The sequence below is a fragment of the Aulostomus chinensis genome, chromosome 13 (assembly GCF_037954235.1).
Source record: "Aulostomus chinensis isolate RoL2024-O1b breed Wild chromosome 13, RoL_Achi_v1.0, whole genome shotgun sequence".
In the NCBI taxonomy this organism is placed as follows: domain Eukaryota; kingdom Metazoa; phylum Chordata; class Actinopteri; order Syngnathiformes; family Aulostomidae; genus Aulostomus; species Aulostomus chinensis.
In genome coordinates this window covers 12,629,456-12,646,144 of record NC_141332.1, presented here as the reverse complement: position 1 = coordinate 12,646,144, position 16,689 = coordinate 12,629,456, and the positions used below count along the sequence as shown (strand labels likewise).

Genomic DNA, 16,689 nt, shown 5'->3' with positions numbered 1-16,689 from the left:
TTGCAGATGTTGCGTACATGTATTTCAGCGATTTGTCATAGTTTTCGCCGTGTAAAGTAGGCGGGGTTTAATTAAACGGCTCTGTGCTATGACGTCACTACTTGAATCCTGTGTTGAATGGCCAATTGTCCTCGTGACCGCTGATTTGAATTTACCCTCCGTGATATGAACGTTTGCTAAATTTGTCTCTTTTGTTTCTGACTACAGAAGAGAGTTTGGATGCCATATATCAAGTAATACAAAAAATAACTTAGCCTAATGTTATTGTTGTGTCTCCATAGTCGTCATAATATTAGCTTGTTCTGACACTAGCACGATGCTAACGCTAGTGTTGCTAACGCTAATGTTTGTGATGCTCGTTACATCATGTAAAGTTAGCTTGTCTTTGCCCGCATTACGAGTAACAAATTAGACTGTTATGAACTCTAAATAATCAGTTTAAGGGTCAGTTAGTCGTGTGGTATGTTCTTTAGGTAGCTTACTGCTATTGAGCTATAGAACCGTCGTTAGCACTGGACTTTAAATGTTAAAAGACTCATGCTGACTTCTGTCCTGTTTTCATAGACAAAAGTAAGGAAAATTATGAATGGCGATACCAGCAAATTATTTGAAAGAGTGGCCAAAAAGATGGGGTGGATGGACAACGGCGGACTGGTCACAGCAGAAAAGAAGGTTTGTTGCAATAGCACGTCTTTAGAAGCTAACGCGAACAACATCAACTCAACGCACGCCTGGCTCCCGAAAGAAACACCTATGGAGTTTGAGACCTCGGGGCTATTTTCAATTTGAAAGATTTATAGAAATGCCATGTTGGTATGTTTTATAGCTGATAAGCTCAATTGGCAAGACTCGCCATGCTGCCAGAGGTGATAGAAGTCCTGTCAAGCAAATCTTGTCTGAGGATGAGTTGGACTCAGAAAAGGAGAACCAGGACCGCAGGGGACACCAGTACAGGAGTCAGGTTGCAGTCGAGTCCAGCGATGATGAATTTGACCAATGTCAGTGAGTTTACTCAGAATTGATGTTAAAGTCCAGATTTTATCACATGTGGGGTTGAATGAAATCTGTTTTGTGCATTTTACCTTCTTCAGTTCTTGTGGATCAGGCGACTCCAAAAGCGAAAGGTACCTCGAAGAAACCATGCAGCGCTGTAAAGAAAGACAGGTATGATCTCATGGAGCAGTCTTACTGATGATTTAAATGTCTCATCAGTCATTGGTCATGATATTTGAACCAGTTTTGCTCATTGTAGCTCAAACGCTGTTGTGGTGAGTTCTGACGATGACTGCAGTTTTGAGAAATGTAAGTTTGACTGTATTTTTGCTTATTACGAAGACAAACTTGAGGAGGGAAATGTGTAACATTTATGCTGTTATTTAGTTCTGCAACAAGTGAAAACACCAAATCGCAAGCCTAAAATGTCAGAAAGTGGAAGTGAAGACAGGTGAGTTATGTAAATGCACTTCAACTTTTTGGAAAGTTTTGTTTTGAAAAAAAACGACTAACTTGTGTTTTTCCTAAAGTATGAAAAACTTCATAGTGGATGATGAGTCATCAGATGATGATTTTATAAAGCCCAGATCATCTTCTAAAGGTAATTCTGATTGAACCTAACACTTCGGTTGTGCCTTATTGTTTTAACGAAAAGCAAAACCCATTTGTGAAACTGACTTTCCAACTCCTCTCTTTTTGTCTCAGCGCCTAAGAGGATCACCACTCCAGCAGCCCAGCGCCCAGTTAGGAGGCAACTGTCTCAGTGTGACTCTCCAGTTTTTGTTAGCAGTAGTGAGGATGGTGATGATAATGTTGTGGTCAAGAGCACTTGGAGGACTCGCCACTCAAAGCCAACATTTCTGCCAGAGCACATGAATAACACTGCATCCTGTAACCATGGCGACAGGTGCCCGTCACCGTTTTTCCCCCCTGTGCCTTCCTTTTTTTCTTCCCATCAATCTTCATCTTTACTGGCCACTCCCAAACGCACCCTCTCAGCTCCATCAAAGCTGGATGACTCAGCCAGCTCTGATGAGGAGTTCATGTCGCTGCTGGAGAGACTCAAAAAGAAAAACAAGCTTACAGGCACCTCATTCTCACCACAGAACAGCAAAGGTATCTGCTATTATTTGCCATTATATTTTTAGCTGAGTTATGACACAGGCACACACACACACTGATTTATTTGTGAAAGTGTGTTTGATTGAAACTGCTAGGATTTTAAGTTGAGGAATAGGCTTGAATTGAGATGAAAAATGCTTGATACTGTGTTTCATCAACAGTCGCTCAAGTAATATTTGAAATGACAAATATTAATATTTGTTTGTGGTACGTAAAGTAATTAGCATAATTATGACCAAATATAAACTGATTTCTCTGTATAAACTTTATTTTTCACAGTTGTGTCTATGTAGAAGTGATTATTCAAGCTTGTTTGTTTGACTTTTTCTTTTAAAAAAACTGTACCCACCTTTTTGTGGCTTTTGTTGTTGACTTCAGAAAGCAGCAAGGATCCGCCACTGCCAGTTCCACCTGTAAAGGGGCTTGTAACACCCACGTCTAAATCATTTGGGGAAACTCAGACGTACGCAAAGACTCCAGTGAACCCCACCACCACCTTCAGGCCAGCAGTGAGTCAGACAGAGCCTAGACGAGGCCCCGTCAGCAGGTATGAGGAGACTGGACAAACACTTCATCAGTTTTGTTGGTCAAGTGTGTCACATGCCTACAGCAGCATTTCTGTTTGCTGCTCACTCATGTAAACTTCTTCACTTTTTCCTCCAGGGAAGTGGTGTGTAAAACCCCTGGGTGCTTCCTGCAGTCCCTCTCAAACCCGAGCTCCAGCTATGGACATACTTTTAAGCAGAAAAAGGAAGAGCTGACCAAGATCCTCTACCAGTTGTACAACACGAGTGTTTTTGACAGTAAGGTAAAGAGTACATCAGTCTTCTGATTATGGATATGTGATGCTCTGTAGATGGTTTGTTAACATGTTGAATGTTTTCTGATTCTAGCTTCCTGTCAATATGTCTGTCACCTGGAATAAGAAGATGCGTAAAACAGCTGGCTACTGTGTTACGGGGCAGGAACGAGCCGGAGGGAACCGGTACGCTCGCATTGAACTGTCGGAGAAAGTCTGTGATTCTGCAGGTAAGATGGCCTCCAACCTGTTGCAGCTCATCTCTGATGTTAACAGAGGAGGGCTAGATCGCCCCAGTCATCTTGAGAAGACAAAACATTCTCATGAAGGAGCACTGTTTAATGATAAGTGAGCAAGATAATAAAGTTAAGTGAGTAAGATAATAAGTGAGCAAAGTACTTGTCATGGCTATTGATTGTTTTACATTAGCCAGCAGTACTGAATCTATCTAACGCCCCTGTATGGTAAAAGATGCACACCAGAGACTAAGACCATGTGAACTGCCTGTTTTGGTTTGGTCCTTGCTAACAAATGTGGATGAATAATGGAATTGTGCAGCTCTACTGACTTTGTGAATGTTTTCAGGTCAAGTGGATCAAGTATGGAGTCATTTGCAGGGGTTGTGTGACAGACTTAATTATGTATCCGCTGCTTTGCAGCTGAAAATGTCATTAGTTTTTTGGGATAAGATGAAGCAAACAACTCCCTGTTCCCCCTCTGGGAAGCAACGTGGCTGTGTCATGGGCGATGATGGAATGAAACAGCTTGAAACAAACAGAATATGGTGGAGATACTTTCAATGTATTCTGTGCTCTTCTATTCAGTGAGACCTACTTTAAATGTCCAAAAGATTGATAGTGGATGCGTGAATTGAATTAAAATATGTAATATCATCCATATTATGTCACACGTACAGAATCGCTTCTGTCTGCTTGTTATGTCAGTGACAGTCTGGTTGCTCAACCCTTCTAGATCGACTCCGAGACACACTCATTCACGAGATGTGTCATGCTGCAACTTGGCTGATAAATGGCGTGAGGGACGGACATGGAAACTTCTGGAAGCTGTACGCTCGCAAGGCCACGGTGGTGCATCCTGAGCTGCCGATGGTCACTCGCTGCCACAGCTACGACATCACATACAAGTACCAGTATCAGTGCACTCGCTGTCAGAACACGTACGGAACACTTACTAACAACAGTTACTCTCATCGAACATTTATTCAACTGTTTCCACTCTGTAATATTCCTTCACCATGTTTGTCCACAGGATTGGGCGCCATTCCAAATCTCTGGATGTCCAGAGGTTTGTGTGTGCGCTCTGCACGGGGCAACTCGTCTTGCTGAATCCATCAAAGTCTCGTGCTCCGACACCGTTTGCCAGCTTTGTCAAGGAACATTACGGGAGCGTACGGCAGGAGCTGGCAGGACAAAGCCACGCAGAGGTGATGCGTAAACTCAGTGCAGACTTTGCCTCCAAGTCTAAAATCAGTCACAGTTGAGATCTCTGGCCTGCTGCAGCGGACAGACACACAACCGGTGAAACACCTCAGAACTATGGTGCAGCTACCACAGTTTAAAAGATATCAGATGTTCAGTCCATGTCCTTGAATGTGTTTGGGCTCAGTTTAGTCTGTGTGTGTGTGTGTGTGTGTGTGAGAGGTTATTAGTATTTTTTTTATATCTGTGAGCGTTTGTTGATGAATTATGTATGTTCTTCTCAGGTGTGTAGTTGTACTTCAATTCTATTTGACTCAAATATTTGTTTGTTTTTTTCATTGTGAATAAAGTTTCAGTATGTATTTGTACTACCTGAGGATACTGATATTTGTATGTCAATAGCTGAAAGTATGTTGAAGCCAAGTGACAGAAAACAAACATAACGTGATGAAAATATTCAAATATATGAACACAATTACTGCTCCCCACTCATCACTACATAGTGCTGTACATGGGGAGTAGTATTTCAGACACCACCCACCCATGTGGTGGGGAAGTCCATATTTGGATACTTATTGGCAAACGATAACTGCTTTAATATCTTCAGCCTGACTCCCCTAAAGGGGTGCAGGCTGTAACCAGGGACCTCCACAGTTCTCCTTCTAATGCCAAGTGTGTCCCTTCTTCAGGAAAACATATAAAAATATTTCTCCAGTCTCTTGGAGATTGTTTTCCTGGGATGTTCATCATGAAACCAAGGGAAAAAAAAACAAATTACTATGATAACGGCCCCTGAATACATGTGCAGAGAATCCTGCTGGTGTGCAGCTACCACGGACGAGAGCTGCAGCAAAGGAGACCATCACTGCTGCAATGTGTTAATCGTGTGTGTGACTATGTCAGAGGTCTTTTTACATTTATGCATGATAACTTCTGAGGGATTGAAATGATTGAGCCAGCTGAGCTTGAGTTCAAACAATGAAAACAAAAGACAAAACTGCTTCAAGGGGTTTAATTTTTATCTTCAACACTATAAATATCCTGTTTGTACTGTATATATATATTCATGACTATACAAAACATTCAAAAATACAGGATGACTAATCCAAGCTACAAGAAAACAGCAGAGCTGGTGGGAGGTGTGGGGGCGGGGGCTGCTTCCCTGATATTAGCGGGATGTTCACTCTTTCAGAGGCACGTCTGCAGGGAGCGCTGGGGTGAGACAGCACTCCCTCTTCATCATCACTGGTTACACGTCATTAACTGCGAACCTGCCAGACAACAGCTGATACAAAAAACACTGCAGCTGCCAGCACAAACGAAACCATGGAAATGCACAAACAATAATATCAAATGACACGTTGGAATGTAATGTTACCATATATAGGCAGGCACTGAGTTTCTTGACAAAATAAGACATAGAATCAATGCATTCTTTGTATTTGCAGCATTCTGAACAAGACAATCTTTGTACTGAGTGTTTCTTTCCATTTAACCTTTGAATGTTTTTTGTGATTTTTTTTTTTTTATTTTTATGGCACAACACAATACTAAGTAAAGGGAAAGTAGAGATAGAATCAAATCAATGAGCAGCTTCACATGTAAAACCTCCTGGTCCCGCTGGTCTTTCAGTACAGGCAGGTTTTCTTCATGATCCGCAGGAACTCCTGCTGGTTCACCTCCCCGTCTCCATCTCGGTCGGCTTCATCGATCATTTCCTTCACAAACACACCGTAAACATACATGTACATACAGTAGCTACTGGATTGAGTTGTATTAATATACAAACGTACCTGGAGCTCTTCATCTGTCAGGTTCTCTCCGAGCTCTTTGGCGACTCTCTTCAGGTTCTTGAAGGAGATCCTTCCTGTCTCGTCGTCATCGAAAAGGCGGAAGGCTTTCAGGATCTCCTCTTTGGAATCCTTCTCAGCCTAGATTCAAATAACAGGAAGGGATATCTTTTTTTCTTTTTCTTTTTTAACTTAAGACGACATGTACATAAGTCACTGAAAACTCTGAGAAATATGGTTTCTGTACTCGAAATGGGATATTACACTGGGAATATCGGAATCAGCTTCAAACACTGACGTTATCCATGCACCGATCCAGATTTAATTCCATAGCTGCTATGTGTGTGTGTGTGTGTGTGTGTGTGAGTGTATATATTTAGTTTTTTTAATAAGAGGTGACATGATTTACTACAACCTCAAGATGTAACCTTATAAACAACAACAATCAAAATGATGACGTTCAAGAAAACATGCTCTGGTATCAGAATCCGTCTCAGCAGATGTGTATCTGGATCGGATCAGAAGTGAGAAAATGCATCAGAATTGGATCTGGAACTGGAATATATAGATCGGTGCTTCTCTATACAGTCAGTCCAACAGCTGACAGGAAATGAAATAGTCCAGATAAGACTCAGTTCTAACTAGGCTGCACAATTAATCAACATTTTATCAAAATCACAAGATGGCCTGGATTATCCAGGCTACCGCAACCCTAAACAGGGTAAGAGGATGACGACGGATGGACAATACAGCAATTTTTAAATCCCAACAGTACACTATCTTTATTAAAACTAATTGTATCAAAATACCAGTGTAAATTAAACATTGTGGTGCTGCAGGGATGTCCTAGTTACACATCCGATTCTACAGATTCTTAGGAAAACATTTCTTTTGATACAGAATCCCTATCCCTTAAAAATTGCAATTATCATCCAATTGGGAATTCAATGAATTGGAGCCTACCCCAGCTGCCTTTGGAGGAGAGGCGGGATCCAAACCCTTATTCCCTCGAATAATGAAAATCAAATCAAAATATCAGTCAAAAATAATTGAAATAACACGACTTTCCCAATCATGCAGCCCCAGTTCTAATGGATGAAGTGGTTTGAATTATTTAATTATTTAAATTAGCAACTGTGAGTGGTGGATTCCTCGAAGAACTACAACATGGACATGTACCATTTTCTGTGTCATGACACTGAGGAAGTCAGCGAAGGAGATTTTCCCTGTTCCATCCTTGTCCACTTCACCGATCATCTTCTTGATCTCCTCCTTCTTTGGTTCGAAGCCCAGAGCTCTCATCGCCACCTGGGAACAGCAGAAAGAACCTGTTGAGGGTGTCACAGGAACCATTCCTCTCCTCCTGGGCCTTTGGGTACCGTTTTACCTTCAGCTCCTTCACATCAATGTATCCGGATCCATCGGTGTCGAACAGCTCGAAAGCCTCCCGGATCTCCTGCTTCTGCTCCTCCGTCAGCTCGGGTTTGGGGCTGGTCTTCTTGCGAGGAGGGGGTACCGGCCCCTGCAGGGACGGCCTCTTGGCGCTGGTCGCCTGGTGTACAGGAGGGGATGACGAAAAGGATTGCTGTTGATGATCTCAAATTAAGCATCAAATTATAATCACCAGATTTCCACTCACCATCCGTTTGTCTGTGAGGAAGCGGATCAAATATCCAATCTAATAGGCTGCGGAGGCTTCCTGTCATGTAGGGAGAGAGAAATCGAACAACGATCTCTTCCTCACATGCAGTCGCACGCAGATGATCGCGGAGGCACTTATTCTTCAGAACAGCGAATTTATTTACCAGGTTCAGACGCTGAAATGCAAAGAAAATTGTAGCGTCAGGTAGAATTCACAGGTTTGGATCAGTCCAGCTGCTGCTGTCATGGAGTCCAGATGTTTGTTTAGTTCACCCGAGCCAGGAAACACGCGCGGCATCCTGAAGACCAGGACAGAGTTCCACCAGAGGCACAACGAGGAGAGGAAATCAAACATACCAGTCGGGCAAGCCTGTGATTGGCTGGTGGAGATCACGTGGTACTGAACACGATCAGTAAATTTAGAGTTGTAGAACGTAAATATGCTTGTGTTACCTATATCATTGAAAGATAAGAAGGAACAGTAACGGAGAATGTGTGTGTAAATATACGTTAGCACATATACTAAGATGGTGTGCTGTTACTACGCCTCAATGCGCCCTCTAGTGTCAGGTAGGTTTCATTGCCTCACACAGTAGTTTGTATGACAGATTCACCTGATTACAGCCGGTTTTAGAGCTTCTGAAAACACATGATAAACTAGTGAATTACTTATATTTTATTATTTAATTGAAATGCATATAAGGAATTGTTACATGTATAAAATTATAAGCCTGAAAAGTAGAAGCACGGTTTCGTATTTGTACATATTAATGTTATGTTTAGTCATTCGTTGTTGTTTAATACACATATTTCACATTTTCTTTTAGTTATATCTCTTTGGTCTTACATATTTTCTGAACTTGAAAAAGATTTCGCGCATCCTTTGTGTCACATACAGTCCCACATCCAAAAACTACAGCCATAATAAAATACATTCACATTTCACTTATCAAGCCAACTCTTATCTCCGACTCCCGAATGACCAATAAAATGAACAAATACCTCTCAAACACATTCAACAAAAACTGAACATTATAACTTTCATGTCTACAGTTTACGCGTATTTGAAAAGCGCTCTGTAAATAAAAGGTGTCATAATAATAATAATAATAATAATAATAATAATAATAATAATAATAATAATAATAATAATAATAACAATAATAATAATAATAATTATAATAATAATTATAATAAAATTATTAGAAAGTTTAAAGGGAGAACATTTTCATGAAGAAAAACATTTTAAAAGTTTTTGTTTACTGTGTTACTCTGTGATTGCTAGTCTGACAGCAGAGGCGGAACAAGTCACTGATTGGTGTAAATTATGGTGTCCTTTGACGTATTCTCTATCCTATTGGCTGACTCTGGGTTCCGGGCACCGGTTTGACCAATCACGCAGCAGCTCTCACTCAGCTGATTCAGAAAGTTAGTTAATGTGGTGTGCGCGGTTCACTTGCACATTCTGGATGTAGGTGAATGTTCATACAACAAGTATTTGCCAATAGTTATTTGAGTTTGCTTAATTAAGGGGTGTTAATAGTTTAATTTGACATTAGTGAGTAAGATACATACGGAGTAGTCATTTGACACGGACGAATATACGAATATTCCCACCATACTTCCTTCTCTCACCTGTTGGTGATTTCTAAATTATGGCAACACGTGTGCGACCGGTGAGTTAAACCTACTCGGTGACGTTTTGTTTGAACTTGTTGTGATTCTAGTTCTCTTTGTTGCTTCTGCTGCATTAACAGTCTCTCTTTGAGCTTCGAATGTATTCATAATCACCGTTAGTTTATGATTATTAGTAAGTTCTTTGTTAGCTTCGAAATAATGAGGCGTTTCTGTTAGCTTTTTTTGTATTAATAATCACTGTTAGCCTCGAAAGTACTATAATAACCTCTGTGTTAGCTTCAAGTGTTAATATTCTGTTAGTTTCTCTGTTAGTAAATGATGTTTTATCTTCAGGTTTGTGAATAATTTATTTTCCAATGTAATCTGTTAGTTTCCTGGGTATAATTATGCCACTATTATCTCCAAGGACATTAATAATCTTTCTGTCTGCGTCAAGTGCCTTTATAGTCACTCTCTTAGCTTCAAGTGTATTAATAATCCCTTCCTGGATGATTTCAGAGTAGTAAACGCTGTGCCGTCATAGGAGGGTCCGGGTTCCTGGGCAGACACTTGGTGGAGAAGCTGTTGGATCGAGGCTACACAGTTTCTGTGTTTGACATCCGTCAGAGCTACGAGCTTCCTGGGGTCACCTTCCACCAGGGGGACCTCTGTGACCCCCAGGTGAGGGGGCATTGATAGAAAAGTCATGAGAATGAAGATGAGAAACTGAAAATGTGATCAAATATCCTGCTAGGGGGAAAAAATGAAAATAAAAGGGATACTTCACCCTGAAATGTCAATACAGTTATTATTTACTCACCCTCCTGCCAATGGGAGGTTTGGATGAAGTTTTATAGTCCGCAAAATACTGAAGGAGTGTCACAGGAAAAGGTGATATGGCCGTCTCTCAAACAATAGAAGTGAATGGTGATCAAAAACATGATAAATCAATACTGCTCACCTAATGTAATCTAAGTTTCCTGAAGCCTCAACAGCCACATTCTTTTGAAAAATGACACTGAAAACTAAAAACATGGAGCCATTGACTTCAGTTGTTTGGGAGTTCTGAATCTTTGTTTAATGTGAAACTCCAGCAGTATTTTATAGCCTAAATAACATCAGCTGCCATTCCGTTATCATGCAGGGAAGTAGATGAAGACTGAGGTTGTTTTTTTTGTTTTTTGTTTTGTAACTCTCCCATTAGGGGCAAAAAAATGGGATCTCAGCAATGTGAAAACTAGTTTTTGTGTGACAGTCCGTTTCAGTGTAGGAGAGAGAACTCTCTAGTTCTCCTGGGTAAAATTCACCTCTCAGTTCAGTTAAAGGTGAAATTGTGACGATGAAAAAAACAAAAAGAACTTTGGCAAGAAACGCTCTGTAACCTCCCTTTGGATTAGTGGAGCTTCAGCTGAACTTTCAAACATATTTCAGTGCAGAAAAAGACAAAAAAGAAAAAGAGCAAGGCTTAGAACCTCCTATTGGTACAGGCGCTTGAGTAACGTATCAATGGATTCTCTGGGGCCCCGGTAGCATATAGCAGCATCTAGTGGCAGGCAGCGGAACTGGCCGAGTTTCATGACAGGTCACGACAGTCATTTTGTAGTCAGTTGTGCTACAACTGTTAAAACAATCTTTATTGTACATCGTCAGTGTTCACAGTAATGCAGTTATCAACTAACCAAGTAGTCACAATGAAGTACATGCAAGTCTAACAATGAGAAACTAAAAGAAAAAAGCAGTGTAAAAGATGAACAACCATGTTTTACTTCAGTGTTACTTTATTTTATGTAATTAGTTTTACAATAAATATGAGCAAGTGTAAAATATAAAATATTTTTTTATATTTATATTTATATAAATATTATTAATTATATACAATATAAATAAAAATACTGTCCCTTAAATAGCCTGCCATGGTACTCAGCTATTTTGCTCAAACATCTTTCAAATCGGTTTACAAAGACATCATGTGTTTAATTAGACAGTCAAAATAATATTGATAATGATTTAATAATCAATTAACAGTTTCAGTCTCTTCTCAGACTAAAACATTTGCTGGCACTTAACTGAAGTACAAGGATTTTCCCTGTCTTTGACCATTTTTGACAGTAAATGAAGAGTCTTTCACTTTCTCTGTAAAAAATTTGCGTTTATGAGATGGCTCGGCTTGATATTTTATAGACTAAACAATTTCATTAATTGGGGAAATAGTTTTTACTATATTATTGTTATTATATAAATATTATTGGATTGTGAAAAGTAATCCCTAGTTGCTGCCACAGTGGACACTGTTTCTATGTAGAACAGCTCAACGTTAAGGTTGAATAGTTTTTTTATTATGCATGTTAAACTGACAAGTCTGTGTGGATATACCTCAGGCTCTGCTTCCAGCCCTGAAGGACGTGTCCCTGGTCTTCCACTGCGCCTCCCCAGCTCCTGCCAGCGACGACCGCAGGCTGTTTGAGAGAGTCAACATTCAGGGCACCAGCACTGTTCTCCAGGCCTGCATCCATGCTGGCGTACAGGTGAGGCTACAAGGGAAGCCGATGTGGGGATACGGGGCTTTCTTTTGCTCCAGATGTCGTTTTAAGTGTTTGAATGTTTTGCCAGAAACTAGTCCTGACGAGCAGCGCCAGTGTGGTGTTTGAGGGGACAGACATTAAGAACGGCAGAGAGGACCTACCGTATGCCAAGAAGCCCATTGACTATTACACACAGACCAAGATTCAGCAAGAAAAGGTAGGAGGCTGGCTGAGTGTGGCTTTAAAACCACAACCAGCTTCAACAATACAAAGTTTGTAGTTTTCTACAGTGCACATAGTGGAAGTGTATCTGTGTTTGCCCTCTCATGTGAGGAGACAGTACTTGTCAGCATGGTTTCTAGTAATTATTAGTGATTTAAGTGAAGATTATCAATGTTTCTTCCACATTTTATTTCAACTGAAAATTCAAAAACAATTGATATACAGTGATAAGTGGTGATAAACCCTGGACTAGGTCTACTGTTAGCATCTCCTCCACACCCGTCACACCACAGATGTGAAAGAGGGATGGACTTGGAGCTGTATCTCGTTACTACACGGCTCTTTCTGCAGTAACTGTATGAAAATAGCACTGTAAAATACCATCGTTTTGCCCTTAAGTAACATGAGGGATACAGTCTTTAGAGATGCACAAACACAAGATTGTCCAACTGGAACACGTGATCCCGACCATCATCTAATATTAAACAATACAATTGATACTGGGCAAAAAAATGGAATGAAAAACTGTTTCACATGTCAGAATTCAGGTCAAAAATGTTCTAGAGAGTCATAGTTTTCTACCCCAACAGAGCAAATATTATTTGAATGCAAATATTTATATTAACACTCAATATTGATGAATTGATTCCTATCATAGGGAAGATGTGAATGCTGTGGCGCAGCCCTGATGCAGAGATGAAAATTCCTGCTTTTGTGTCCTAGCTGGTCCTTGAGGCATGTGACAAGCAGAAGGGTTTCCTCACGGTGGCCATCCGTCCTCACGGCATCTTTGGCCCTCGGGACCCTCAGCTGGTCCCCATCCTGGTGGACACTGCTCGCAGGGGCAAGATGAAATTCATCATTGGGTGAGCTAAAGGGACACTAGACGCACTGATGCAGTAACTGATGCTGATAAGATGTAGATGTCCACCCGCCTAGGAACAACAGATGTAAATTAGCTCTACTAACTCTAGGGCACTGTGTAATTGTGCACTGTCCCTATAAAGACAAAAGAGATTTAAATTTTCATCATTTTTATTCCCATGCACATTGGCCTCCAAGTTTTTGTCTTTCTTTCCCACTTATCAGTCAGTTTTACTGACTTTGCACTGCACTGAGCTGTATGAAAGATGCCATACAGATAAAGTTTGATTGAATGTGCTGGACATGTTTAGTTAATGCAGTTAAAAGATGTTGATGTCTGCTGGCTTCCCAAAAAGAACAGCCACGATTGTGTGGAAACTGAACCGAGATGACCAAAAATCCATGACTTACCAAAGCAAAATATTTACATTATTGCAGTAGTTGGAAATTCTGAAATGAATCTGTCAAACTATTTACCATTACTTCTGTTTAGTTGCTCCTGACCTCCTTCTGTCCGTGATGTGGCTCAGTGTGGCCCTCATCCCATTTTCATTCTCTTCCCCTCTCCCTTTGCTTTCCCCAGCGATGGCTCCAACCTCGTGGACTTCACATTTGTGGAGAATGTTGTGCATGGACACATCCTGGCCGCCGAACACCTGAGGCAGGACTCGCCCATATGTGGTAAAGTGAGTGAGTATAAATCTGAAAGTACTATTACTAATAGATCTGTGGTTACATCTCCTCTTATACTCTTTCAGCCATACCACATCACCAATGATGAACCAGTTCGATTTTGGGATTTCATGTCAGAGGTGCTGGTAAGTCTAGGATACGACGCTCCACGCTACCACCTCCCCTACACTCTAGTGTATGGACTGGCTCTTCTGCTCTGGCTGCTGGCTCTGGTCCTGCGCCCCCTAGTGTCCTTCAAACCCACCTTTACTCCGATGAGAGTGGCTCTGGCTGGAACCCACCACTACTACAGCTGTGAGCGCGCAAAGCAGGACCTGGGTTATAAACCAGTGGTGGGTCTGAAGGAGGGGATAGTACGCACGGTGCAGAGCTATCCTCATCTCAGACATGGCGCGTGATGGAACATGAACACTGGTTGTGGCTGTTACTATAGTTACTCTGAATGAACGAACCACAATGAGGAAAAAGTGTCTTCAAACCCCCCCTTCACCCCCCCCCCCCCACACACACACACACACACACACACAAGAATTTATGTGCCTTCTTAATTGTAGTGCACATTTACACCAGCAGATGGTGGCAGATGGTCTTGGTTTGGTCAAGACACACACACACACACAGAGCAGTCTGACCTTGTAGGTTTTTGCAGCCTGTACTGAAATTAAGCGTAAACCACAGGTCACATCAACTTAAATCTACTGGTTGTACACTGAAAATCACCTGTACACACTTAATATCTTAATTACAAGAAAAAGCTGTAAGTGAACATTCACAATTTCTTTGTCAATAAAAGTAGAGGGGTATGACTTCTTCAGTAAAGAGTAAGAATTTGACCCAGCAGAAACTCAGGCACTTATTAGGACAAAGCCTAAGTGAAGTCAAACAGGGTAAACACAGGCGTAATTGATGAATTAATCATGGTTCTTTCCTGTTTACTGTGTCATGGCCATCCTGTGAGCCAGCGTGCACCATACCAGAGCCCCAGGCTGCCTAAATGGAGCAGGGCCTTAATCACTTCTATTAATTACACCTGTGTTTACCCTGCACTGAGCTGTCAGAAAGGCAGCAGTGAAAGGGGCTTATTGGGCTACCTTGTCTTAGAGGCCAAATAGCATAGTCATGATGCCACAGACAAAAACTACGAGAGGTAATTAAGGGGGTGTGTGTGTGTGTTTCTGCTCCGCCGTATTACATTCCACCAAACTCTTGATTCCTCCGGTGAATTTTATTGTTAAGTCATTTACATTGTATGACCAAAGCTGTCATTTGAGTACTGCAGTGAAAGTTTAACAGGTGTTCCTCCAACTTTTTTGGCAGCATTTAAATTTATACCTGCCTCAATGGCAGCGAATCTCAGTAGAAAGGTCCCTTAGGTTGAAAGGCGCATGCCAATATGCCGTTTCGTCAATTTTTCGCCAGACAAGACGGTAGATACCCCTCTCTCCTTATTGTGTACATTAGGGAGCTGAGACACCCCCCCCCCCCGCCCCCCTTAGCATACCTCAGGCAAACATCATCTAGTAATAAAGGTTCAGATGGTTTGTCCAAATGTACTCTTCACCCAAGTTGGTTCGGACAAAGGTCTGCCAGCAGTTCCAAGCCAGATTGTTTGTTGTGCTAAGCTAACTAGAAATCTCTGTAATGCAGCACAGGGGAGAGAAGGGTATGTACCTGCTCTCTGGCTCTGGGATAACGGGGAGCGAGTGTATTTCTCAAACAGTTTGCGTGCTCTGTAAGATGAGTCGTAATGCTTCCCAGTCTGTGGCCCAAAAATTGAGTGTGAAAAGTCTTGAGATATTAAACCATCAGTAATTACATCTGACTTATTTTGTATCAATCTTTCCAACACACTTTATAGCTTCGTTCTTGATGTCACAGCAACTATCACACCAACTGAACAGTGTGTTTATGTGTTAGAATGCTATTTTATGACTTCAGTACAATCAAGGGATGGGTGATTACACACCACGTGGCATAATTTGTCTCAACATTCCAATCATCATTTTGATGATAATTTGTTATGTGACACAGTTCTGACTAACTGTTACAGAATGCCTCACTTTCACACTATTCCTTTTAAATCTTTTACTTTTTTTTTTTTTTTTTAAATTACCTGTTTTTCTGCTGTGCCTTTTTGGCATTCCATATTGCGGTGTGGCAACATCTACAGAACCTAAGTCCAGATACTTTGCATTCTCTGTTTAATACTGCATCAGCAGCTCCCCAGTGATTCACTGCTGGAGTCAGAGCCACCAGGCAGGGCTGTCGGACTGGTTTGTCGTTCATGGGAAACGGGGAGAGGGATCCAGCGAGATAATAGACTTGAGCGTTTACACTAGCCAACAGGATCAGCAGAGTGAAACTTTGGCTCTCAGACTTGCTAATTTCCTCTTTCACCTCTCTCTGACATATTGTGAAATGTATTCACACCCTTTTCTGATGGGGAAGGGCTTTGCAAATATATGCACAGTGTGAGTGAGATGTTTCTATTTCTCTTTTTTCTCTTTTACTGCAAGTGCTTGTCAGATCTCCATTTTGTGAATTTCAAAGCGTGATTACTCTGGCAAATTGCTCAGATTGTGCTTTTTGTTGCAGTTTGTTGAGGAAATACGTCTACAAATGTGTGTTGTTTTTTTTGGTCTGTCTGACAGTGACACAATTACAAATTTTTTATTTTTTTTAAATCGGAGGCCCGTTCTACATTCTCTACCACATATTATTGACATGATGGAGTTTCTAAATGTTTTTATTCTCCTGCCCATTTCAGCCGAGTGTCAACTTAAATATCCCCTGTTCAGAAATAAAACTGTTCAGCTCTTTCAGGACATTGTATTCAGTGCTTTTTTGAAATCTACCTTGTATGCACTTTAGGTTACTTAGATTTGATGTTAAATGCAGAGGAATTTGATCATTTTTGGTTCATTGCTGTTGTGAGAGTGTGTGGCTTCATTGTCATTCAAGGAGATATCCCTTACAATTGAAATTAC

The 16,689-nt window shown here is 41.1% G+C and overlaps 3 protein-coding genes across 4 annotated transcripts; 2 read left to right on the top strand and 1 right to left on the bottom strand.

Annotated features, from left to right (window-relative positions):
* The first annotated feature begins 98 nt into the window (after positions 1-98).
* gcna (germ cell nuclear acidic peptidase) lies at positions 99-4,721 on the top strand. Its single transcript, XM_086222595.1, has 13 exons — positions 99-233; positions 565-672; positions 827-998; positions 1,092-1,164; positions 1,253-1,302; positions 1,381-1,444; positions 1,524-1,594; positions 1,699-2,109; positions 2,494-2,662; positions 2,779-2,923; positions 3,009-3,144; positions 3,887-4,091; positions 4,184-4,721. The coding sequence occupies exons 2-13, from the start codon at positions 583-585 to the stop codon at positions 4,413-4,415; spliced, it is 1,818 nt and encodes a 605-aa protein (XP_086078721.1). The 5' UTR covers positions 99-233; positions 565-582; the 3' UTR covers positions 4,416-4,721.
* A 635-nt stretch (positions 4,722-5,356) lies between these two features.
* cetn2 (centrin, EF-hand protein, 2) lies at positions 5,357-8,160 on the bottom strand. 2 transcript variants are annotated; one of them, XM_086222593.1, is made up of 6 exons: positions 8,142-8,160; positions 7,783-7,960; positions 7,531-7,695; positions 7,323-7,451; positions 6,147-6,284; positions 5,357-6,071 (listed from the first exon to the last, which is right to left on the bottom strand). In XM_086222593.1, the coding sequence occupies exons 2-6, from the start codon at positions 7,783-7,785 to the stop codon at positions 5,982-5,984; spliced, it is 525 nt and encodes a 174-aa protein (XP_086078719.1). In that variant the 5' UTR covers positions 7,786-7,960; positions 8,142-8,160; the 3' UTR covers positions 5,357-5,981. The 2 variants fall into 2 exon arrangements, with proteins under 2 accessions (XP_086078719.1, XP_086078718.1); XM_086222592.1 differs by lacking the exon at positions 8,142-8,160 and having other exon boundaries at positions 7,783-8,065.
* Positions 8,161-9,224: 1,064 nt separating this feature from the next.
* nsdhl (NAD(P) dependent 3-beta-hydroxysteroid dehydrogenase NSDHL) lies at positions 9,225-16,527 on the top strand. The gene is made up of 7 exons (XM_086221371.1): positions 9,225-9,460; positions 9,921-10,082; positions 11,780-11,926; positions 12,012-12,140; positions 12,869-13,011; positions 13,593-13,695; positions 13,768-16,527. The coding sequence occupies exons 1-7, from the start codon at positions 9,440-9,442 to the stop codon at positions 14,098-14,100; spliced, it is 1,038 nt and encodes a 345-aa protein (XP_086077497.1). The 5' UTR covers positions 9,225-9,439; the 3' UTR covers positions 14,101-16,527.
* The last annotated feature ends 162 nt before the right edge of the window (positions 16,528-16,689 follow it).